Below are 19,678 nucleotides of genomic sequence, written 5' to 3' on the forward strand. Positions count from 1 at the left end.
AAAAATGTCTGGTTTTCATCTCTTCCTCTGTAATAGTGTCCTCTTTGCCCCACACAGCTCTGATGTTTTCATTTGAGACTATTTTTTATTCATTGAGCCTGCTTTCACTGGAACTTTTTTTTTTACTTTGGCCAAATACAGAAGCTTCCTTTGCTGTTTTTCTAAATATTTTATGTTTCTGTTTAGGTTTTTATGTCCATATTGAAACCGCACATAAAGAATGTAGAAAAGGGGAAGAAACAGAAAGAACTTCCTGTGTCAGTAGAGGAAGGCAGATATTCTCAGTACTGCTTTCAAAGCAGCATTTAGTTTAGTGGAAAATTACTAATATAGATCCTTTACCTTCATGTGTTTCTCAAGATCTTTAGTAAAGTAGCTTTGAATTAATGAGCAAACCATCCAATTTAATTTACATTTCTATTTAATTGAGAGAGAGAAAAGAAGAAAAAACAATATAAAGTGTCTTGGTAAAGTGTAAGGCACTGATCTTCTCTCAGAAAGGATGCAATGACCCCCACTACATAACACACTACATGCAGGGAACAAGCACAGCAGTTTTTCTTTTAATTTGCTATGGATATGTGTATAACAACATTATCAGCAAGCATTAGAACAATATATATGTTATATGGTGGAGAAGATGTATTTTATATTGAACTACTGCCTGTCCAAATGTCTGTGCACATCCTAGCCATATAGTATTTCACAACATTTTAATGGTTTTTACCAGTGTTGTATTTCTATTTCAGATTTTCACTCATATGACTCATAATGACGTATCTTTTTGAATGCATCATCAAAAACAGAAGAGGCCTTGCACAAGGCTAGAAGCAGGTGAGAAGTTGTGATAATGGTTATTGATTACAGAACTAGCACACTGTGTCCTGTCTTGTTTTTTATTACAGATGAAAAGCCATCATCCCTGCGAGGCTACTTAGTGTGCTCAATGAAGAGGAATGTGTGGGAGAAAGATGTTAAATGCTGGATATGTATTGCTATATATAAAAGTAATCAAGTGTGAACAAAAGCTGGTGCTGATGATGATGTGGCGCATGTGGGAATTAATTTGGCTAATTATGATGGATGCTTGTTTGGCTCGTATGGGGAAAAAAAGAAAATTTAGAGACCATGCTAATCAACAAAATGTGCTTGTATATGTTTCCTTTTTGGGGGGGGATTCATTCAGTAAGACTGATTGTGTGTAATCTTACTTTGTATCAGCATGTGTTTGTTTTGAGCCTGCACTCTTGGAGATCTCTCCCTCCTTTCGTACCTTTGATGAGACCCCTGGGAGTGATGGTTTGCACTTCAGCAACACGTTTTTTTTCTCCCTCTTCTTGAGTCGGAGTTTGTCGTAACTAAAACCATCAGAGAGCCTCCTTACCATTTGCTGTTTATTTGGCACAGGAAAATCTCTGATGTGAATTAATTGCTTGTTAGCTGAGAGGAGCCAATAATAACAGCCTAGGAGTGATGCAGACTTGACAAGACTTGTTTAATGATTAGCGATGGTGATGAACACTTCATTACTATTCATGTACTGTGCAGATTTTTTTAAGCACAATACAAATGAATTTTAATGACTCGAATTACATTTTTCTTAAGCATTTTTTTAAAAGTTTGTGAATAAATTAATGCTCACTTGACAGTTCACTAAGTACACCCCTAATCATTTTGCATACAAAATGACACATTTTTGACACTTATTTCAGATCCTCTATTTTCCTTCTTTTTATAAAAACTATTATGACATCAAATAGACTGAAAATACTTGATGTCCAGGTTAATAAGCAGGGATGAGCTAAAAGAGACGTTTGTAAATGAGGGATAATCCCTCAGCAGAGTCTTCCATATCACTGCAAAAGTGAATGACAGTAGTCAAAGTGTAATGCATATACACATCAAGTAAGGCATTAAAACTAAGCAGTTGTCTTTAACCGTTAAGAAAATAGAGAGTTTAATTATGTAAAATCGGCTGCAATATTGTGTCCATCATCGATCAAGTTTTGTCATATTTTGTCCACTTTCCATTTTTGTCTGCTTTTCCAGCCATCCGTTATGAGTGTTTCTTCCCTTCCCTCTCCCTCTGCGAATCACTGCCTGCTGAGCTGATTGAACATGTGCTATTCACTGTTTGGATTGTGACCCAAATCCCTTGCAAAAACTTGAAACACCATGTTAAACATTCTCCAATAGAGTCCAACAGCTTGTGAAATATGTGGTCAATTTGTTCATGTTTGTAACAATGCTGCATCCAGAAGAAATGACTGTCTAAATCCACTTTATCATCCAACTTTGTATAACCTTTTCCAAGGTCTTTTTTTTCTCCAAACCAAATCAACAAGAGCTCAGGTGCAGCTAGCCTGGTGTATAACTAATAGATACTTGCACACACCAAAGTCCTACCTAAACACGCACGCATGCACACACACACACACACACACACACACACACACACACACACACACACACACACACACACACACACACACACACACACACACAATTGAGCAAAGCATCCTGGCTCTGTCAAGGTTGTCACAAATCAATCCAGAGTTGTGTTTTCATTAAGCGAAGGTGAGAAGTGGAGTGTGCAAATGAGAGAGGAAAGAGGTTTTAATCATGAACATCTGAGGGACCAGAGGGTACACTGGAGAAGTCTTCGTTTCTTTTTTTTGTCTTTAGTGCACTCCTACACCTCTCCCTCCCACGTGTCTTTATTTTATTTCTCCTGATGCTTTGAATTCTTTCTTTGTCTCACCACACACACACACACGCCTACTTCCACGGTCCCCTCTAACCTCCTCTCTCCCCTTCTACCTTTTAACTCCATCATCTCTTTGAGCAGAAACTTTCCACACTTATATACTCCTTGACCCTTCTTTGCTTCTCCCTGTGTCTTAGTCATTTCATCCAGGCTTTTATCAAGCCCCAGCACATTTCAACTTGTGCATCTACCTTTCCACGCTCCCATAGCTTCATCATCGCTTTCCTACTTCTTTCCCCTGCTCCTCAAACTCTTTCCACTCCACTTTATCATGGCCCCCCATTCATTCTCCCATTCCACAGCTGTCAGCTCTCAGAACCTCAAGAACCATAAATCTGGTCCAACCCCAGGAAGTGGGTCACCAGGGGACACTTAAACATGTAGCACTCCAGAGAGGGCCTAACCCTGCTAGAAAATCGGCTCATGCATGCAGAGGTACACAAGCACACGCTCATGAGGACTTGCGCACACACATAGACAGGTTTATGGATGTCGGGGTTGAAACAGAGCAACCTAAGTATAGGTCTGTGTTATTACAACTCATGTTCTTCTATTCAATCCAGGTTGTTAGGATTTATGCGCAGGAAAAACAAGAGAAGCTTTGTGTCACATAAACCACACTGTGCTGCTGCACTTTTACTGAGCCTGGTTTCCTCCTGCATGAACCCACACCCGTCAGTCTGGTGTATGCCAGCAAGTCTCTGGAGCTAGTTATGTTGTGTGTAATCATGCGTGTCTTTGTGTGTGCTCCAGAGATCTCTGGTTTGAGTTAGTCTCTGTGCTCTGCAGCTAATGTCGCTATTTGTTCTACTGCTTTAACGCACTGTAGCTTAGAAGCTAACATTTCCTAATTCAAACATGATGAGAAATCCCCAAACATTCTTTGATTTGGTTTGGGTTTTTTTTGGTTTGCGGGAACACACAGATGACCTCGACCTCATTACAACTTCTTAATCAAAACCACACAGCAACTTTGTCTGTGCATCAATGAAAGATTTGCATTCCATCTCAAGTATGACTAATGCAAATGTTCTGATACTGTTCACACATGTTTACTGACATGTTCTAAAAGCAGCTTGTCACTGTCTTTTCAAAATGAATACATCAAGGATGACGGTTGCCTTCAAGTCAAAAAAAGCTTGGCCTGTCCTCATTACTAGCCTGACGCACATGCTCTGTCAACAAAATCGCACCAAATGGGACCAATTCCGTTTGGATGAAGCACATCTCCGAGAGAGTTCCTTTTCTAAAACACTAATCTCTGGACCACAAATTAGCTGTCAGTCATCAGCTGTACACAGCCATCGTATCGGGGAAAAGGCAGTCCCCAACAAATCAACAACATGTCAATCACCCATACACCCAAACACATGCTCACAGCTATCGACACAAGAAGGTACACACTTGCAGGCTGAGACGTGCATGAACACACGCACACAACAATCAGTGAATGTGTCTTTAGACTAAAAGCTCCTAACTCTGTTTTCTCCATTAATTCAAGGTGACTTCAGCAAAGAATTAGAGAAGGGATATGGAACTTAGGGCTCTAAAGTGCTCTCCTAATTAATATAAATTTTCAATTGATATTGCCTCAATGAATTGCATTATAATTTTATAAATTTAGCATGTATTAATTCTTATTACTAAGGAGAAACCATTTAAGAGTCAAGAAAATGTGTCTAAGTATCCAATTGAAATGTGGGTTAGCTGATATTAGATAGTTTCTTTAATAGGTTTTGAAGCTTAATGACTTTCAATCAATATTAAATGAATAGTAAGTTTTCCATTTCATGCTAAAAAAAGAAGGCTGGAAGCAGAAGGAAACAACTGGTCTATTGTTCCTCAGTATAAATAGGTTTTATCTTGTTTGCTTATTTCCTACAAAATTTAGGATTAAAGAAATGTAAGAACAGTTTGTGGCTTACCAGAAGTTAACACTCCAGAAATGTCAAACTGTTGCTTTAACTTTGAAATTTAACATGCACATCTGTGATAACTCTATAGAAGAAAAATTTACCAACCAAATTAATATGCTATTTGAGATGAGGAAGCATGTTCAAAACATTGAGACAATAAGCAGAATTCAGCAAGGAACACAATCTGTCAAGTGATCAAAGACAACAAAGCTCTCAGACAACATTTGCAGTTTGGTGTAATTTAGCTTTGAGCTACTGTTGTTTCCTCAGGTGTGCAGAAACACACAGCTTTTGGGATTTTTAGTGTAATATCAGTATTGTTTTCCTTCATCTGACTTTGTGGCGTCAATACAAACCTTATTTGTAGATCTCAGCATTACTCTGTCTATGTGAGAATGTTATAATAACCACTAGAAAGCACTGTCCTATTGTTTAAGTTGTAATAAACCAGAATTATCATTTAATGTACAACTGAAATTTTGTCCAAATAAAAGCAATAATAAGGAACTGCTTAAGTGGCAGTTTAAATTCCTTCTGTTTTGACAAAGAAATTCAGTAATGTTTCACATTTCACGTAAGGGTGAATCTTACTTATACAATATGAATACAGATAGAGAATGTATTTCAAATCCTGAGTGCTGTGGTGCTGATTGCTTGTGAAGCCTTTGTGTTTCTTTGTGCCATGACTTGGTTGGCCAAAGCACCTCGCTGTCAGTGCCATTCAGTCAGATAAAGTGTGTGAGAGTGTCTGCCCATGGATGCATGTCTCTGTGTGTGTGTGTGTGTGTGTGTGTGTGTGTGTGTGTGTGTGTGTGTGTGTGTGTGTGTGTGTGCGTGTGTGTGTGCGTGTGCGTGTGCGTGTAGTAGAAAGTCAGCTAGGTATGAATCAGGGAGAGAGAATGAGGCCAAGGAAAGGATGACTGGATGATTAGACACCCAAACTGCTCCTTCATGTCAAGCAAACAAATGAAATAGTCACCATCCCACAACTGCAAGAGAATGGAAAATAATTTGGTTATTTGACTTGACAATACATAAAAAAGCAGGTCTACAGGGGGAATAACTGCCAACACCCAAAGCACTAAGGGTTCACAAACTTACAGTCACTACGGGCACCAAGAGTAGAATGGAACAGAATAGAATAGCAAATGCATTGGTCATCCATATAGTATAACCATCCCAGAGTTAAAATGACACTTTGTACTGGTCTTGCAGAGGAAAGGTATGAATAATTTATACACCTTTCCTACCGCATAAGTCAGTAAAGTCTGTAAAAAAGTAATAACAACCTGTTCTTTTCATTGGATGCAGGGCCGAGGGACTGGCAGAGCAGTGCAGTAATGCGTCCACTTTAAAGGTGACCAGCCTCATTCTTTCTTTGCCTCATAGTTCTGCCTGGGCTATAAATTTGTCGCCCAACTGTTGACATCGCTTCCAATATGCTAGGCTCAGACTGTGATCACCACATGCACTGTGAGCAGGAACAAGGCAGAGCACTCTTTCTTGTCTACTCAGTACTCACGCACACACATAGACACACATACACGCACCAGTGGTGGTCATAAAGTAATAAAACTCTGTGGAACCCTAATGAAAGCAAAGGAGTGGGGGGGGGGACTCGGATGAATAACAATCATTGCCCTTATGGGGGTGGTTGTGTATGTATGTGTGTGTTTATGTGAGTGTGTGTATGTGTGCAGGGGGAGGTATCAACTTCTCCCTCCCTCCGCAGTGAAAACAAATTCCCAACCTTTCTGTGGTCCTACTCCTCCCCTCCGGAATGGAATCCACCAAATCGCTGCTAACTGAATAATGTGACAAAGAACGGGCAGACGAGGCGACAGATGCTCGCGTGCCTTTACAACCAAACCACCACAATCACTGCTCGCACCGCGCGCACACACAACCACATGCATTCCTCTTGACTCCAATCTGAAGCGACCGGGGTCTAGAGGCAGATTTCTAAGGCCGCTCCACCTGCTGCGCCTGTTGACTTCGAGGGAGGGGGATATGGCAGTGGATTGTCATTAATGTTGGCGGCAGACGTTTAATTCACACTATTACTTTATGACTACAAGGCCCGAACACACGGAGGCAATTGTTAGGCAAGCATAATGAAGAGAGCTGCACACGGGCACTGGAGCTATTTGTTTGTTTGTGCTGATCGCATGCATTTGTGGAGACCGAACTGGGCTTTAGAACAACCCATGGATCAATAAAATTATCTTTGGGGACGGGAGCAGAAGAAGTTAAACAAAACCAAAATCCAAGAGACATGGCATCTTTGCACCTGCTGTAAAGAATGAATATTTGCAGCTCAATGGGTGTCCTTAAGCACTAAAGATCATGTTTGCTCGGCTCTTCGGGTTATGCAGCGTAGCTAAATGTATTAAGCCTCCATCTGCTTTTTACTTAGATTATACCCCCTCTATATATTAATTGTTTTTATTCTGCGCAGTGTTTAAGACCCCACGCACCCGCACCCCCTCCGCCACTTTCTCTTTCTTTTGCTTCCTTCTCCCATAAACTCCAGAGCTGACTTTGTTCTCCAAATGTGATTAGCTTCTCCGGGACGCCGGGAGTAATTGCATTACTGAATTGTGAGCATTTGGAGCTATGGAAATGTTGGGTGTCCGTATCAAACCTGTTTAAATACTCAGTGCATTATGGTTAAAGATGTGCAAAAGACGGGTGAATGCAAACATTTTGCAGACATGGCTCAGGCGATGAATAGACAGGGAGCGGGAATAAAGGTTTTCCGCCAATTTAAGGCTGTGGGTTCAAAAGAGGAGCTTCTGGTTGGTGTCTATGCACTTTTAGAATTTTTTAATAAACCATAGTTTTCGGGGTAATTCGTAAAAAGTTGTAGAAGCGGTGCAGATGCGTTGCTTTAAAGACTAGCCTGAATAACCTAGTTCATATGGATAACATCATTATGCTCAGTGATGGTGTGTATATCTAATTTCTATTGCAGCAGTGGGTTTAGCAACTGTTAGTACTTTATTGATTTGTTTTTGAGATACTGTATCTATTTATTTCTTAAGGTTAACTTCGGGTCAACGCTTTCAGTGGTTTTGAAAGTGTTGACTGAAAAATTTCCAAAGAATGTGATAAGTGGAGGTGAACGAGGCCGTTCTGAGCTTAGTTTCTTTTAGGTGAAGGTTGTGTTCTTTCTGCTCCAGATGGTCATTAGTGTCTCATCTTCGGTGTGTTCTATAATATTTCATTTCAATATGTATGAGGAGTTTTGGTGACTGAAGCTCTGATGAGCGCTTTTTCTCTGTCTTTTTTGACGCACACACAAGAAACACGCACAAGCACGCGAGCGAACACGCGAGTACAGCTCTGGAAAAGCTGCTTGGTACTCTACAATCCCCCATGACAACTCATTTCCTCACAGTTGTGTGGGGTTCGTGGCTCCGCTGGAGTCTTGTTTGGTCGGCTGTAATCGCTGGGTCCCGGTGCCAAACAAACCGCGCCAAATGGTCTCCAGAATGCACATCCCAGTTGTGCACATTGTAAACCTTAGATCTCTCTCTCCCTTTCTGTTCGTGCTTTTATTCATTTCTCTGTTTATGTTTGATTCTCTGGCCTGTTTGCACATTTGCGCCAATTAGATTTTTTTTCCCCTTTTTCTAGTGAACAGAAAAATACATGCCCAAACTATAGAATTGTGGATGCTTATCAGAAACCCATCCTGCGGGGAGTTTGATGTTAAACAGATTTGTGCACGGGGACAGAGCTGTTCCTCGGCGTGACCAACTCTTTTAAGGCATTCATTAGAGTCCGGCTTCCTTTCAACGCGATTCGCCACACAGCTTACCCGGCTTATACCCTCACCCATAGACAGTTACAGATGAGGCACATGTGAAAAAAAATATTGCGCTGAACACATCTCCTACAAAGTGTATGAGCATGGAGAAGGGGGTAGTCAGCTGCCACTTGAAAGAGCAGAAAAAGACTTGGTACAGTACAAGCTGGTGGCACGCATATGCACTAACGCCGAGACACCCGGTGCGTCAATCATTTAGCAGGAGTGTGTGTGGTGACAGCTGGTTATAGCTCGACTAGGTGTGTCTATCAGTGATTCAAGTATAGGGACTTACAAAGCTAAAGATGAATGTGACTGTATATCTTTCTTGTTTAATGATAATTTAGACTCTTTGTGTCTCCGCGCTGTCTGGAGAGAACAGACCCGAAGCGAGAAACTCGTAAACCTTCCCGGGGTTTTATAGCAACGGGGGAAGCAATTTCAGTATGGTATTTTTTAGTTTATTTTCTACTCTGTCCATTGTAGATGCGTAGTCGTTACTCTGAAAAGTGGTGAAAGTGAACCCCCACAGGGCGGGGTTTTTACCCCCCCCCCCACACACACACACACACACACTTTATCCCTTTCCTCCCTCTTGCGCCTCCCCTTTCCTCTCTTTTCGGAGTTTGAGTGGCTACCAGCCAGCTTTTGATTTAAGGATCGTTTGTCTTTCCTGGGATATGAAAAAAGGGTCGTGGCTGATCTACAACTAGTTCGTTTGAGGCGGTTATTTTGGGCAACTCTGTGTGCAGAGGCACCTCAAATAGAGAGAGGGAGCGAAAGAGAGCGCAAGGCGCACAGACCAGAGGCAGGGAGGAGAGAGAGAAAGGCGCACAGATTTCAGTGGAACTCCGCTGGTTCCCCCGCACACTGGATGCGCGCAACAGATCTGTATGACAACGGAGTACAGACAGAAACACATTCGGATGGTTTTATGGAAATTAGAGCAACTTAAGCAAGCTTACATTTAACAATCGGGTGTTTTTCCCCTTGCCCAGTGGAGAAAGCAATGCTACTGAATCAGCGAGCTCATCATTTAATAAGTTGAAACTGGAACAGATCTCCACTGCATTTTGCAGTAATTCCTTTGGACTTATTTCGGAGTTCAGCAAAATACAAAGGAGACCAAAATGAAGGGGCTCTTTCTACGAAGAATGTGGAAAGTTCTGGCGGTGTTGGCACTGGCGACGCAGCACATCACTGGCAAGACACTGAAATATCAGATTTATGAGGAGCAGAAGGTTGGCACTGTCATTGCCCGCTTGAAAGAAGACGTCGCGGATGTCCTGGCTAAACTTCCAAGCTCGGTGCCGCTCCGCTTTAGAGCTATGCAACGAGGAAGCTCGTCTTTCTTCAATGTGCGCGAGCAGGACGGAGAAATCAGCATCAAGACCAAAATTGATCGCGAGAAACTCTGCGAAAAGAATCTGAATTGTTCCATTCAGTTCGACGTGCTAACACTCCCCACTGAGCACCTCCAGCTGTTTCTCATCGAGGTGGAGGTGTTGGACATTAACGACAACGCACCTCAGTTCGCTCGCGCCGTGATCCCAATTGAGATTTCCGAGAGTGCGGCCGTGGGAGCGCGCATTCCCCTGGACAGCGCCACAGACCCCGATGTCGGGGAGAATTCACTGTACTCGTATGCCTTAGAACCAAACAACTTCTTTAAGCTTGACATTCAGTCTAGGACTGATGGGGTTAAATATGCTGAGCTGGTGGTGCTAAGGGAGCTCGATCGGGAGGAGCGCTCTGGTTACGAACTTCAATACACGGCCTCTGACAGGGGCGTTCCCCCGAGAACGGGTTCGACCCTCCTTAAAATCAGTGTTACTGACTCAAACGATAACAGTCCGGTTTTTGAAAAGTCGTCATATGTCATCAATCTGCCAGAAAATTCACCTGTTGGCACTCTGCTCATTGACTTAAACGCAACGGACGCGGATGAGGGCACAAACGCCAAAATAGTCTACTCATTTAGCAGTCATGTTTCTCCGAAAATAATGGAGACATTCAAAATTAACCCCGACAGCGGTCACCTGACTCTCATCAGGCGCGTAGATCACGAGACTGCTAATTCTTATGATATCGATGTGCAAGCACAGGACATGGGTCCAAACTCCATGCCCGCTCACTGCAAGATCCTGGTCAAAGTGGTAGACATCAACGACAACAAACCTGACATCAGCATCACTCTCATGTCTTCCCAGGGGAATGGAGATGCAGCTTACGTATCTGAAGCTTCGCCTTTGGACACATTTGTTGCTTTGGTCAGGGTAGAGGACTTGGACTCTGGACTGAATGGGGAGGTGGAGTGCAAGCTTCATGGTCAAGGCTACTTCAAATTGCAGAAAACATATGAGAACAACTACATGATTTTGACCAATGTGACTCTAGACAGAGAGAAGAGGTCAGAGTTCAGCCTGACTGTGGTGGCAGAGGATCGAGGGACTCCAAGTCTTTCTACTGTCAAACATTTCACTGTGCATGTAACTGATGAAAATGACAACCCACCACGTTTTGAGAAGGGGCAATATGAGATCTTTAAATCAGAGAACAATGCCCCTGGAGCATATCTGACGTCCATCTTGGCCACTGACCCTGACCTGGATTCTAATGGGCAGGTGAGCTACTCCATCTTGGAGAACTCTGTTCACGGCAGTTCTATCTCCACCTATGTCACCATTGACCCCTCTAATGGCGCTATCTATGCACTGCGCACATTTGATCGAGAGGATGTTAGCCGTATAGCCTTTATTGTGCAAGCAAAGGATGCAGGAAAACCAGCACTGCTCAGCAATGCCACAGTTATTCTGAACATTCTGGATGAAAATGACAACCCTCCAGTCATTGTGGTCCCTCAGCTGTGGAACTTCACTGCAGATGTGCCTGCTTCAAAGTTTACAGAGGCTGGACACTTAATAACTGTGGTTAGGGCAACTGATAGAGATACAGGAGTCAATGCTGAGCTCATTTGCTCTATAGTCAGTGGCAACGAAGAAGGATTCTTCTTGATTGAGCCGCGAACATGTGAGATTCATGCCAATGCTAGTCTGGATAACTTCCCCCATGACCACGCAGAGCTGACTGTTGTGGTCAGAGATCAAGGAAGTGAGAGTCTCAGTGCTAAGGCCGTTCTGAAAATCACTCTCCATGAGACCATTGAGAACCACGGGTCAGTAACAGACCAAGGAGAGGCTTCACTTGATGTATCTCTGATTATCATCATCTCCTTGGGAGCCATCTGCGTCGCACTCATGTTTATCATGGTGGTGTTTGCTTCTCGCTGTAACCGGGAGAAAAAGGACACCAGGCACTCCTATAACTGCCGGGTAGCAGAATCCACCCACCAGCACCACCCAAAGAAGCCCTCACGCCAAATACACAAAGGTGATATAACCTTGGTCCCCACAGTGAACGGCACTCTCCCAATCAGAGCCCACCACCGCTCCCCTTCAGCCACACCTCCCATGGAACGAGCCCAGATAGGGAGCAGGCAGAACCACCACAGTCGCCAATCCCTGAACAGCCTAGTGACCATTTCGTCCAATCATATTCCAGAGAGCTTTGCCCTGGAACTGGCACACACAACTCCACCAGTTGAGGTAAGTGCGCGCGCACACACACACACACACACACACACACACACACACACACACACACACACAGAGAAACAAATTACTTTCAGATATTTCAAATGTGATCCCACAGCCCCTTTCCAAATTTTCTTTCTCAGTGTTTCTCCCTCTCTCACACACACACACACACACACACACACACACACACACACACACACACACACACACACACACACACACACACCAGCCTTCTCATCCTCACACAGCTGTCCCTGTTTGAGCAAATTAACTCATCATTTCCATGACAGTGACTTAATCAACACTGCCCTGTAGTTCAAACTGATTCTCATTAAAAACTGTTGATGATTATAGACGTGTCTTTGTCTTTACCTTGTTTACACCCTGTCACCATTACCTCCATCATGACCATGACTCACCCCCCCAGTCATATGTCTACATATTCATCTAGACTCACCCTCAACCCCCCCTTTTTGTTTTAACATCATCCATTTTGTCTCATCCATTTTTAGCAGCCCCTCCATCATCCATTTTGTGTTTACTCATCCATTATTTTGTCTTCTGTGTTGTCTGTCTCTCTTTTCCCCTTCCTCAATTCTCCATCTGTAATTCATCCCCCCCTTTCTGTTTCTTTTTGTTTGTTTTATTTTGTTTGTTTTGTCATTTTTTTTGGGATGTAGCAAGTCTCACAGCTTCTGTCCATGCTCCATCAGGGCCAGTACCAGCCCAGACCCAGTTTCCGTGGCAACAAATACTCGCGCAGCTACAGGTAATTTACCCCCCACCCCCCAGCCACCCCTTCCCCCCCAAAAAGATTATCTTTTGTTTACTTTTTAAACCTCTTGTTTTTCATTGTGTCTGACATTTGTCAACAACCCGTTGTGCAGGTTTCCCTGTCAGTTGATCAGTTACATGTAGATCATGACTTGATGGTGTCCAAATGTTTTTATTCATATTCTAATTGTCATACCAATGTCTTCTGTTCTAAGTGTGAAACCCTTAGATGTCTGAATATCACAAAAATTCCTTTGTGCTAAAAGGAGCTCAGGTTATAAAGTCTGCATCCATCACTGCTTTCATCATAATATCTGATTATGTTCTTTGGATGATATATTTATTGATACCCTAGTGGCTGCTATGATTTATTTATGGATGCAATTTACCTGCGTGTAGAATTAATGGGTTAAGGCTTGTCACAAGTTTTGACAGATTCCAGAAACAGCCCTAAGTTTGATATAATTTGCTTGTCACTAATCTTCTCTAAGGACAGACTGATTTGTTTAACCTGCAAAACAGAATGTGCCACCTGTGTTTGTCCAAAGTGTAAAATTCTACTACTTACTTTCAGACTATACTTATATGTGTTCATAGTCTTTTTTTTTAATGGCTTCTCACAGGTATGCGTTACAAGACATGGACAAGTTCAGCCTGAAGGACAGTGGCCGTGGGGACAGCGAGGCGGGGGACAGTGATTGTGACATGGGACGGGAATCCCCCGTGGACAGACTGCTGCTGGGGGAGGGCTTTTCTGACCTGATGCACCTTGAAATGCACCATCGACTCCACCCAGGTGAGATTTTGGTGATGCAACCCACCTCTTCAGCCTATGTCCCTGTGTAAAATGACACCTTTTCCTGTTTTGCGTCACCTTCATAACAGCATGACTAGGCGCCAGTCAGCTGACTTACATACCCAACACCTTCTATTGCAGCAACTCATACTCAAATATTGCTTCACCATCCAGAGCATAATTGCACCTCAGTTTTATTGTACTTTGCAGAAGTTGTCAGTTGTAGGTTTCTGACTAATTCTGCGTCTTGCTTCACTTTGAGTCAGTTGAAATGGCCATTTTCCACTCATGATCTTAGAAATAAGAGATTTCTTTCTCAGTTCAAATTGAAAATGAGCTACAACTGAAACAAGCTGTCTTCCTGCGGACCGCACCTAGGCACCCAGTGTACTGCCTCTCTGACAAATTTCAGCACCATGGACAGCACCAGGCCTAAGCCCATTATTTGTCTGTACACCTGCCTTTACAGCCACTCCATTCACCCTGTTTCCAACACAATCCCTATTGTACTCAGCCCCATTCTTCCACACAGCCCTCATTTCCACGCTCGTTATCACACTGAGAGAGGTTACAGTGTGTCTGGCTGTTACTGTGTGTGTGGTTGTGTGTGTGTGTTATCTGCCCCTAAGATAGAGTCGTGTCTGTAAAATCCTCCCTGGAGCGGAGATGAGTCGCCTGTCACTCATCGGTATGCGTCTCAGAGTGCTGTTTTTTTCCCCTCCTTCTTTTTCTTTTCTTTCTCTTTTTTTCCCCCTGGTGAGTGACAGTGGTGCACTTTCATGTCTGAACTGAGGAGAATTCATAGTAATTGCTTTTGGAATTATGTTATTCTCTCTCTTACTGACTCCATCCTTCTTTTGCTTTCTGCTTCGTGAGATCCTGAGTATCTCTCGCCCTCTCTCTCTTTCGCTCCCTCATTTTGTTAATGTATTACAATCTTTACAGAGATTGGTGGATGTGGACAGTCCTGCTGTATCTTATTTTTGTTCTCCCTTTGAAAATGACTTGGAGGTGTTGGAACCCTTCTCCCCCCCTTTCTCTTCTGCTATCTTTTATGCTAATATAAAAGAAAAAGGAGGGGAAGACGATAATGGGCTGAGAGGGAGGATTACCACTGTTTCTCTTCAGTAGATTTAATTTGTTTAGATTTTTCTATTTAGATGGGCAAATGTGCTTTTTCATGCTGGATAGGATAAAAGAACAAACAAGCAAATCCCTGCCTCAGTCTTGTAGTTGGAAGATGTGGACATACTTGGAAGTGCAGCCAAATATTACATTAATAGCTGCCTATGATGCCATTTGGGTGGGATCTGACACTTGTCTATTTGTTTATTTAAATCCTGTCATAGTCTTCATACCTGGCACTACCTGGAACTCTAAACAGGAATATGAAGAGACTGAGAGAAAAATAAATAAATAAAAATCCTACAAAGCAGAGCCGTGATTTTGATTTTAATGAAAGACTGAAGTGGTGCACCATGAAATATTAATTAGGTATTGTACATGGATCATTCTAACAGAATAAGGCATGGCTCGTCAGACTCAACAGCATGCCTGCTCCTTAAAGAAATCAGTACCTTGTCCTCCTGTTGAACTGTGTATCACTTCAAATATAACACTTTCACCCCTCTTTACTTCAGTCTTAGGCTTTGTGGCTTGTATTATTCAGGGGTGTTGACATTTTCCGTACCAAGTGACAAACATAAAAAAACAAACAAAAAATGGTTTTGTCTGAGGATTTTTAAACATATGATTTGTTTGAGTTGTTTTGCAGACTTTTTGTTGTTACTTTGCCTGATGCATGACGAATGTCCTAAAGATTTTTGTAGTTGAACCGTCTCTTGACTCAGTGTCCTTTTTTATGTTTTGTTTTCTGCTTTAGCTATGAGACTGTGCACGGATGAATGTCGTGTCCTGGGACACTCTGACCAGTGCTGGATGCCTCCTCTCTCCTCCCCCGCTTCCTCTGCTGACTACCGCAACAACATGTACATCCCTGGGGAGGAGTCCTCCCAGCAGCCTCAGCTCGATGATGACCAGTCCTCCGTTGACTCGGAGCGCCGCAAGAGCTTCTCTACTTTTGGCAAAGAATCTGGGAATGAAGAGGAAGGAGCTGGAGGTGTTGTCTCTGGAGCAGGAGGTGATGTGTGTGCAGCTGGAGGAGGGGCTGGCTCCCTCCTCACAGAGATGAACTCTGTGTTTCAGCGACTCCTACCCCCTAATATGGACTCTTATGTCGAATGCACTGAAACAAGCCCAACTTCATCGTCATCAACCACTGAGAGAGGAAATGGACGAAGTGGCAACATTGTTGGTAACCACAGTAACAACGCTGTTCCCCAGGACAACCGGAGAGGGTTGCTGCCAGGTGGTAAAGGTCCCAGTTACCCCCCAGGGGTGGCTGCATGGGCAGCCAATACTCACTATCTAAACCCAGGAAGTGGGTCTGGAAATGGGACTAACCATGTTTCCTCCTCCCCTTCTTCTTCTACTTCTTCCTCATCCTCACCCTCAACTTCGACTCCCACCTCCACCAGTGGCCAGCCTCCACACTTAAAGTGGCTGCCAGCAATGGAGGAAATTCCAGAGAATTATGAGGAAGATGACTTTGATGGTGTTTTCCATCAGGGTCACCAGAGTGGCAAGCGTAGCGAGAACCGCCACGAGGCTGGCATGGATGCAAGCGAGCTGGTCCAAGAGATCAACAAACTGCTGCAGGATGTCAGGCAAAACTAGAGAAAAAGAGAAGGCATAGCATTGTTTCACTGTGTGATATGAAGAAATATTTCACCACATTATGGTAAATGCGTGTTCCTTGTGCCAACATTAAAAAAGAAGAAAAAAAAAGTTCACATTCACTGTAATGCTCATCTTGTTTATTTTTAACAGATTTTCTCCTTACCTTTCAGTGCTGAGAGAAAGGTAAAAAAACAGCACTGAAGTTGTGATCTGGGTGACTTAAAAGCATCAAAGTGAGCACTGAAAGAACAGATTGCTCAAAGTTGCTTGAATGAGTGATTTCAAAAGGAAATCCACCGACAAAAACTGTACCCTTTCTTCATTTGTAATGTTTACAGCAGCGTGAAGAGACTCCACAGGGAGAAAGCAACAGTTGTGTGATCTAATTTCTCCTCTTACAGTGTACAATATTGTACAGTGTCTGTGGAAAACGGCAAATCCACTTGAATATTGTGCTATGTCTCCTGTTTTGTTATTATGGAATGTAACTGTACAATTTGATCTTTGTATTTTAAAAATACTCTTTTTTACTTCTATATATTTATATGTGTCCATGTATGTTTGTACAGAAAAAGAAAACAAAATGTCTATTTTTTATATTTGTCACTGCATGTCTTGATATCACTCAATGTGTCTCTTTTCCTCTACCCTGTTTATTTTCTAAACGACTGTATTTAATTTTGTTATTGAATGTGTGTGTGCATATTGAAAATAGTCACATCCCAATGCAGTTCCATGTTGGAAGTGAGTTTTGTATGGTAACATTGTGACCAGTGGACGATAAATAAAGTGGAGGGATTCATAAAAGTGTTTGAAAATTATTCTCGGTGCCTGAGGTTTTCAATAATTACTTTCATTTACATTTATTCTTTCATTTCATTTCTCTTGAATTCCTTACTGAGTACTTGCATTTGCCCCATCTGTCTCTTACCTCCCCCTAATGCTCAGTATTGGAATTGCAGCACCCTGTGCGCACAGAGCCAAAATCTCATGTATGCTGTCTAGGCAGACCTTCCCCAGGCCCCATTATATCATGATTCACATGCATGACTCTACTCATAAACATGCCATTAGTGGTGAATTTATTCCCAGATGAACTCTTTAGATTTAAATGCATTTAGGCATTAATTTACTTTCAGATTAGGGGTTCTCTTTCTCACTGTCTCTCATCTGTGAAAGCATAATGCTTCTGGTAAATATGCTTAGCAAATGAACAGCATCTGATAATAGCTGCACATGACGAGAAATTAAAATCATGGGATTGTACAACTCTGCCATATGGACGCATAACACAATTAGGAGAAAGTATGAAGTGAGCTTTTGCCCTCCCCTCACTTCCTCTGCTCATGATTGGGAGAGCTTATCTTTGGTTGATACACTCATGAGCAAGAACACACAAATTAAAAACACACACACACCCAGGAGAAAATAAGTTTAATTTAAAAGCACAAAAAATCAAACAACCTAGGCTAAATGAAGCAATTAACCTCATGAAACAGAGTTTTAACAAGGTAAAGGTTAGAATTTGCATACACATACACACACACAGCCATAAGGCAGACACAAGTAACATCTACACACCTGCAAAACAAGATCGCGAACACAGACACACATGAAAACAGGAGAATGGCTAAAGCATGTACACATGAAAACACCTAATAATGAAGTCATTTGTCTTCATCATTAAAAGACTCCAAGCGTCAATTACAACAAGCACTGTATGTGTGTGTGTGCGCAAAGGAAACTAAAGCATGCTTGTAATAAATTTAGGTTAGCTTACTGAAAGCTAATCCAGATTCATGTATCTGTAACAGTATTTGGATGACAGGCCTATCCACCATATATCCTACCAGCCATCAGCTCAATTGTTTTAAACTAATGTCACTGAAGATTTTGGCTTGATGCCATTCACATGTTTATATGACAAGTATCCTACAAGACTTCAGTCAGCCGCCAACTGGGTTAATTTAACATAAGTAGCTTTGAGGCAACACAAGCCTACTAAAGAACTCTAATTAACCTGTTATATCTTGTAATGATAGCAAGATAGTCATGCTGTACAAGGTTACTGGCACTGGATGTATCCTTATATTTAGCACAAAACTATGGATAAGGTATCAACCTTCTGCAGCAATAGGTACCTGACTACCACAATAAAAAGGTACATTTAAAATGGACTATTTCATGATGTAGAAACAGGATTTCATTATGTTGTATATGTCATTTCAAAATTAGCCCAAGATTGGCAATACATGATGAATGATCATCAGCAACAAGAAATTTCTTTGGCAAAGGGTAATGGTGTGTGTAATGAAAGAAAAAAGAAAAAAAAACACAGGGTGAAAGATCCAGTCATACTCATTTATTACCACTCACATAATTAATTTTACACAAAAACAACAGTGGCACTGACACTGACTTTGAAATTGACTTGAAATATAAGCTCCCACTTGTTATTGTTGTAGTAAATCCACCCATTAAATTGTTTTGTCAGTACTACTCGCCTTTCGCTCACTCTCATTCTGAAACCCAGTGTCTTCCATCTTCCTCCACCCTCGTATGCATATACCTCCATATCTCGCTCTCATCTTCCGGCTATTTCTGTCTGTTCATCTGTCTGTTGAAGACTCACATGCACACACACCCATAAATATTCCCCTTCACACATAAGCAGTCACACACACAACTAAATCCCAGCAGTACTTCTCAGCTCATATCACAGCCCCCACTCCCAAGTCCCCACAGACATTAGAATTTTTAATGCTCTTCACTGATTCATCTCATCCTGTCACTGACTGATTCCTCCCTAATCACAATTTTTGCTAATTGTTTTTTTCACATCACTTTGACACAAATACAATCCTGCTTACCATGAAAATCTTGAGAAACCACAACCACATCTCATTTTGCCTCTAAAATGTATTTAGTGATTGCCGTTACAACAGGAAATTAAGAAGGTGAGAGCTTGTGTAATGTGAGGTTATTGGGCCTTCTGACACGAAATCAGTTTTTATCTAAAGTCAGAAACTCCGCAGTGACCCTCTGTGCACATATGCTGCACTAGTGTCAGGGAAACAGGATATTGGCAGGCCTGTAATATAAACACTGTAAACAAGTCACAGTGATAAAACTGCCATGATGGAATGCTTTATGTGTTGCACTTCCCATAGTATAGGCTACAACACATGACTGCAAGTTAGTAAGTGTGATATATAACATGGCCACCTTACCCAAATGTCTTAATAAGAAATTCCTTAAGTAATAAAATGTGAGTCTTGA

The 19,678-nt window shown here is 42.1% G+C and overlaps 1 protein-coding gene across 2 annotated transcripts; it reads left to right on the forward strand.

The window, feature by feature from the left end:
- The first annotated feature begins 9,120 nt into the window (after positions 1-9,120).
- Positions 9,121-17,200, forward strand: pcdh18a (protocadherin 18a). 2 transcript variants are annotated; one of them, XM_080880886.1, is made up of 4 exons: positions 9,121-12,099; positions 12,771-12,859; positions 13,488-13,660; positions 15,543-17,200. In XM_080880886.1, exons 1-4 carry the CDS (start codon positions 9,625-9,627, stop codon positions 16,394-16,396), a joined length of 3,591 nt encoding a protein of 1,196 aa, XP_080737012.1. In that variant the 5' UTR covers positions 9,121-9,624; the 3' UTR covers positions 16,397-17,200. The 2 variants fall into 2 exon arrangements, with proteins under 2 accessions (XP_080737012.1, XP_080737013.1); XM_080880887.1 differs by having other exon boundaries at positions 12,804-12,859.
- Positions 17,201-19,678: the final 2,478 nt, after the last annotated feature.

This window comes from Rhamphochromis sp. 'chilingali', assembly GCF_963969265.1.
Source record: "Rhamphochromis sp. 'chilingali' genome assembly, chromosome: 4".
NCBI classification, from domain to species: Eukaryota; Metazoa; Chordata; class Actinopteri; order Cichliformes; family Cichlidae; genus Rhamphochromis; species Rhamphochromis sp. 'chilingali'.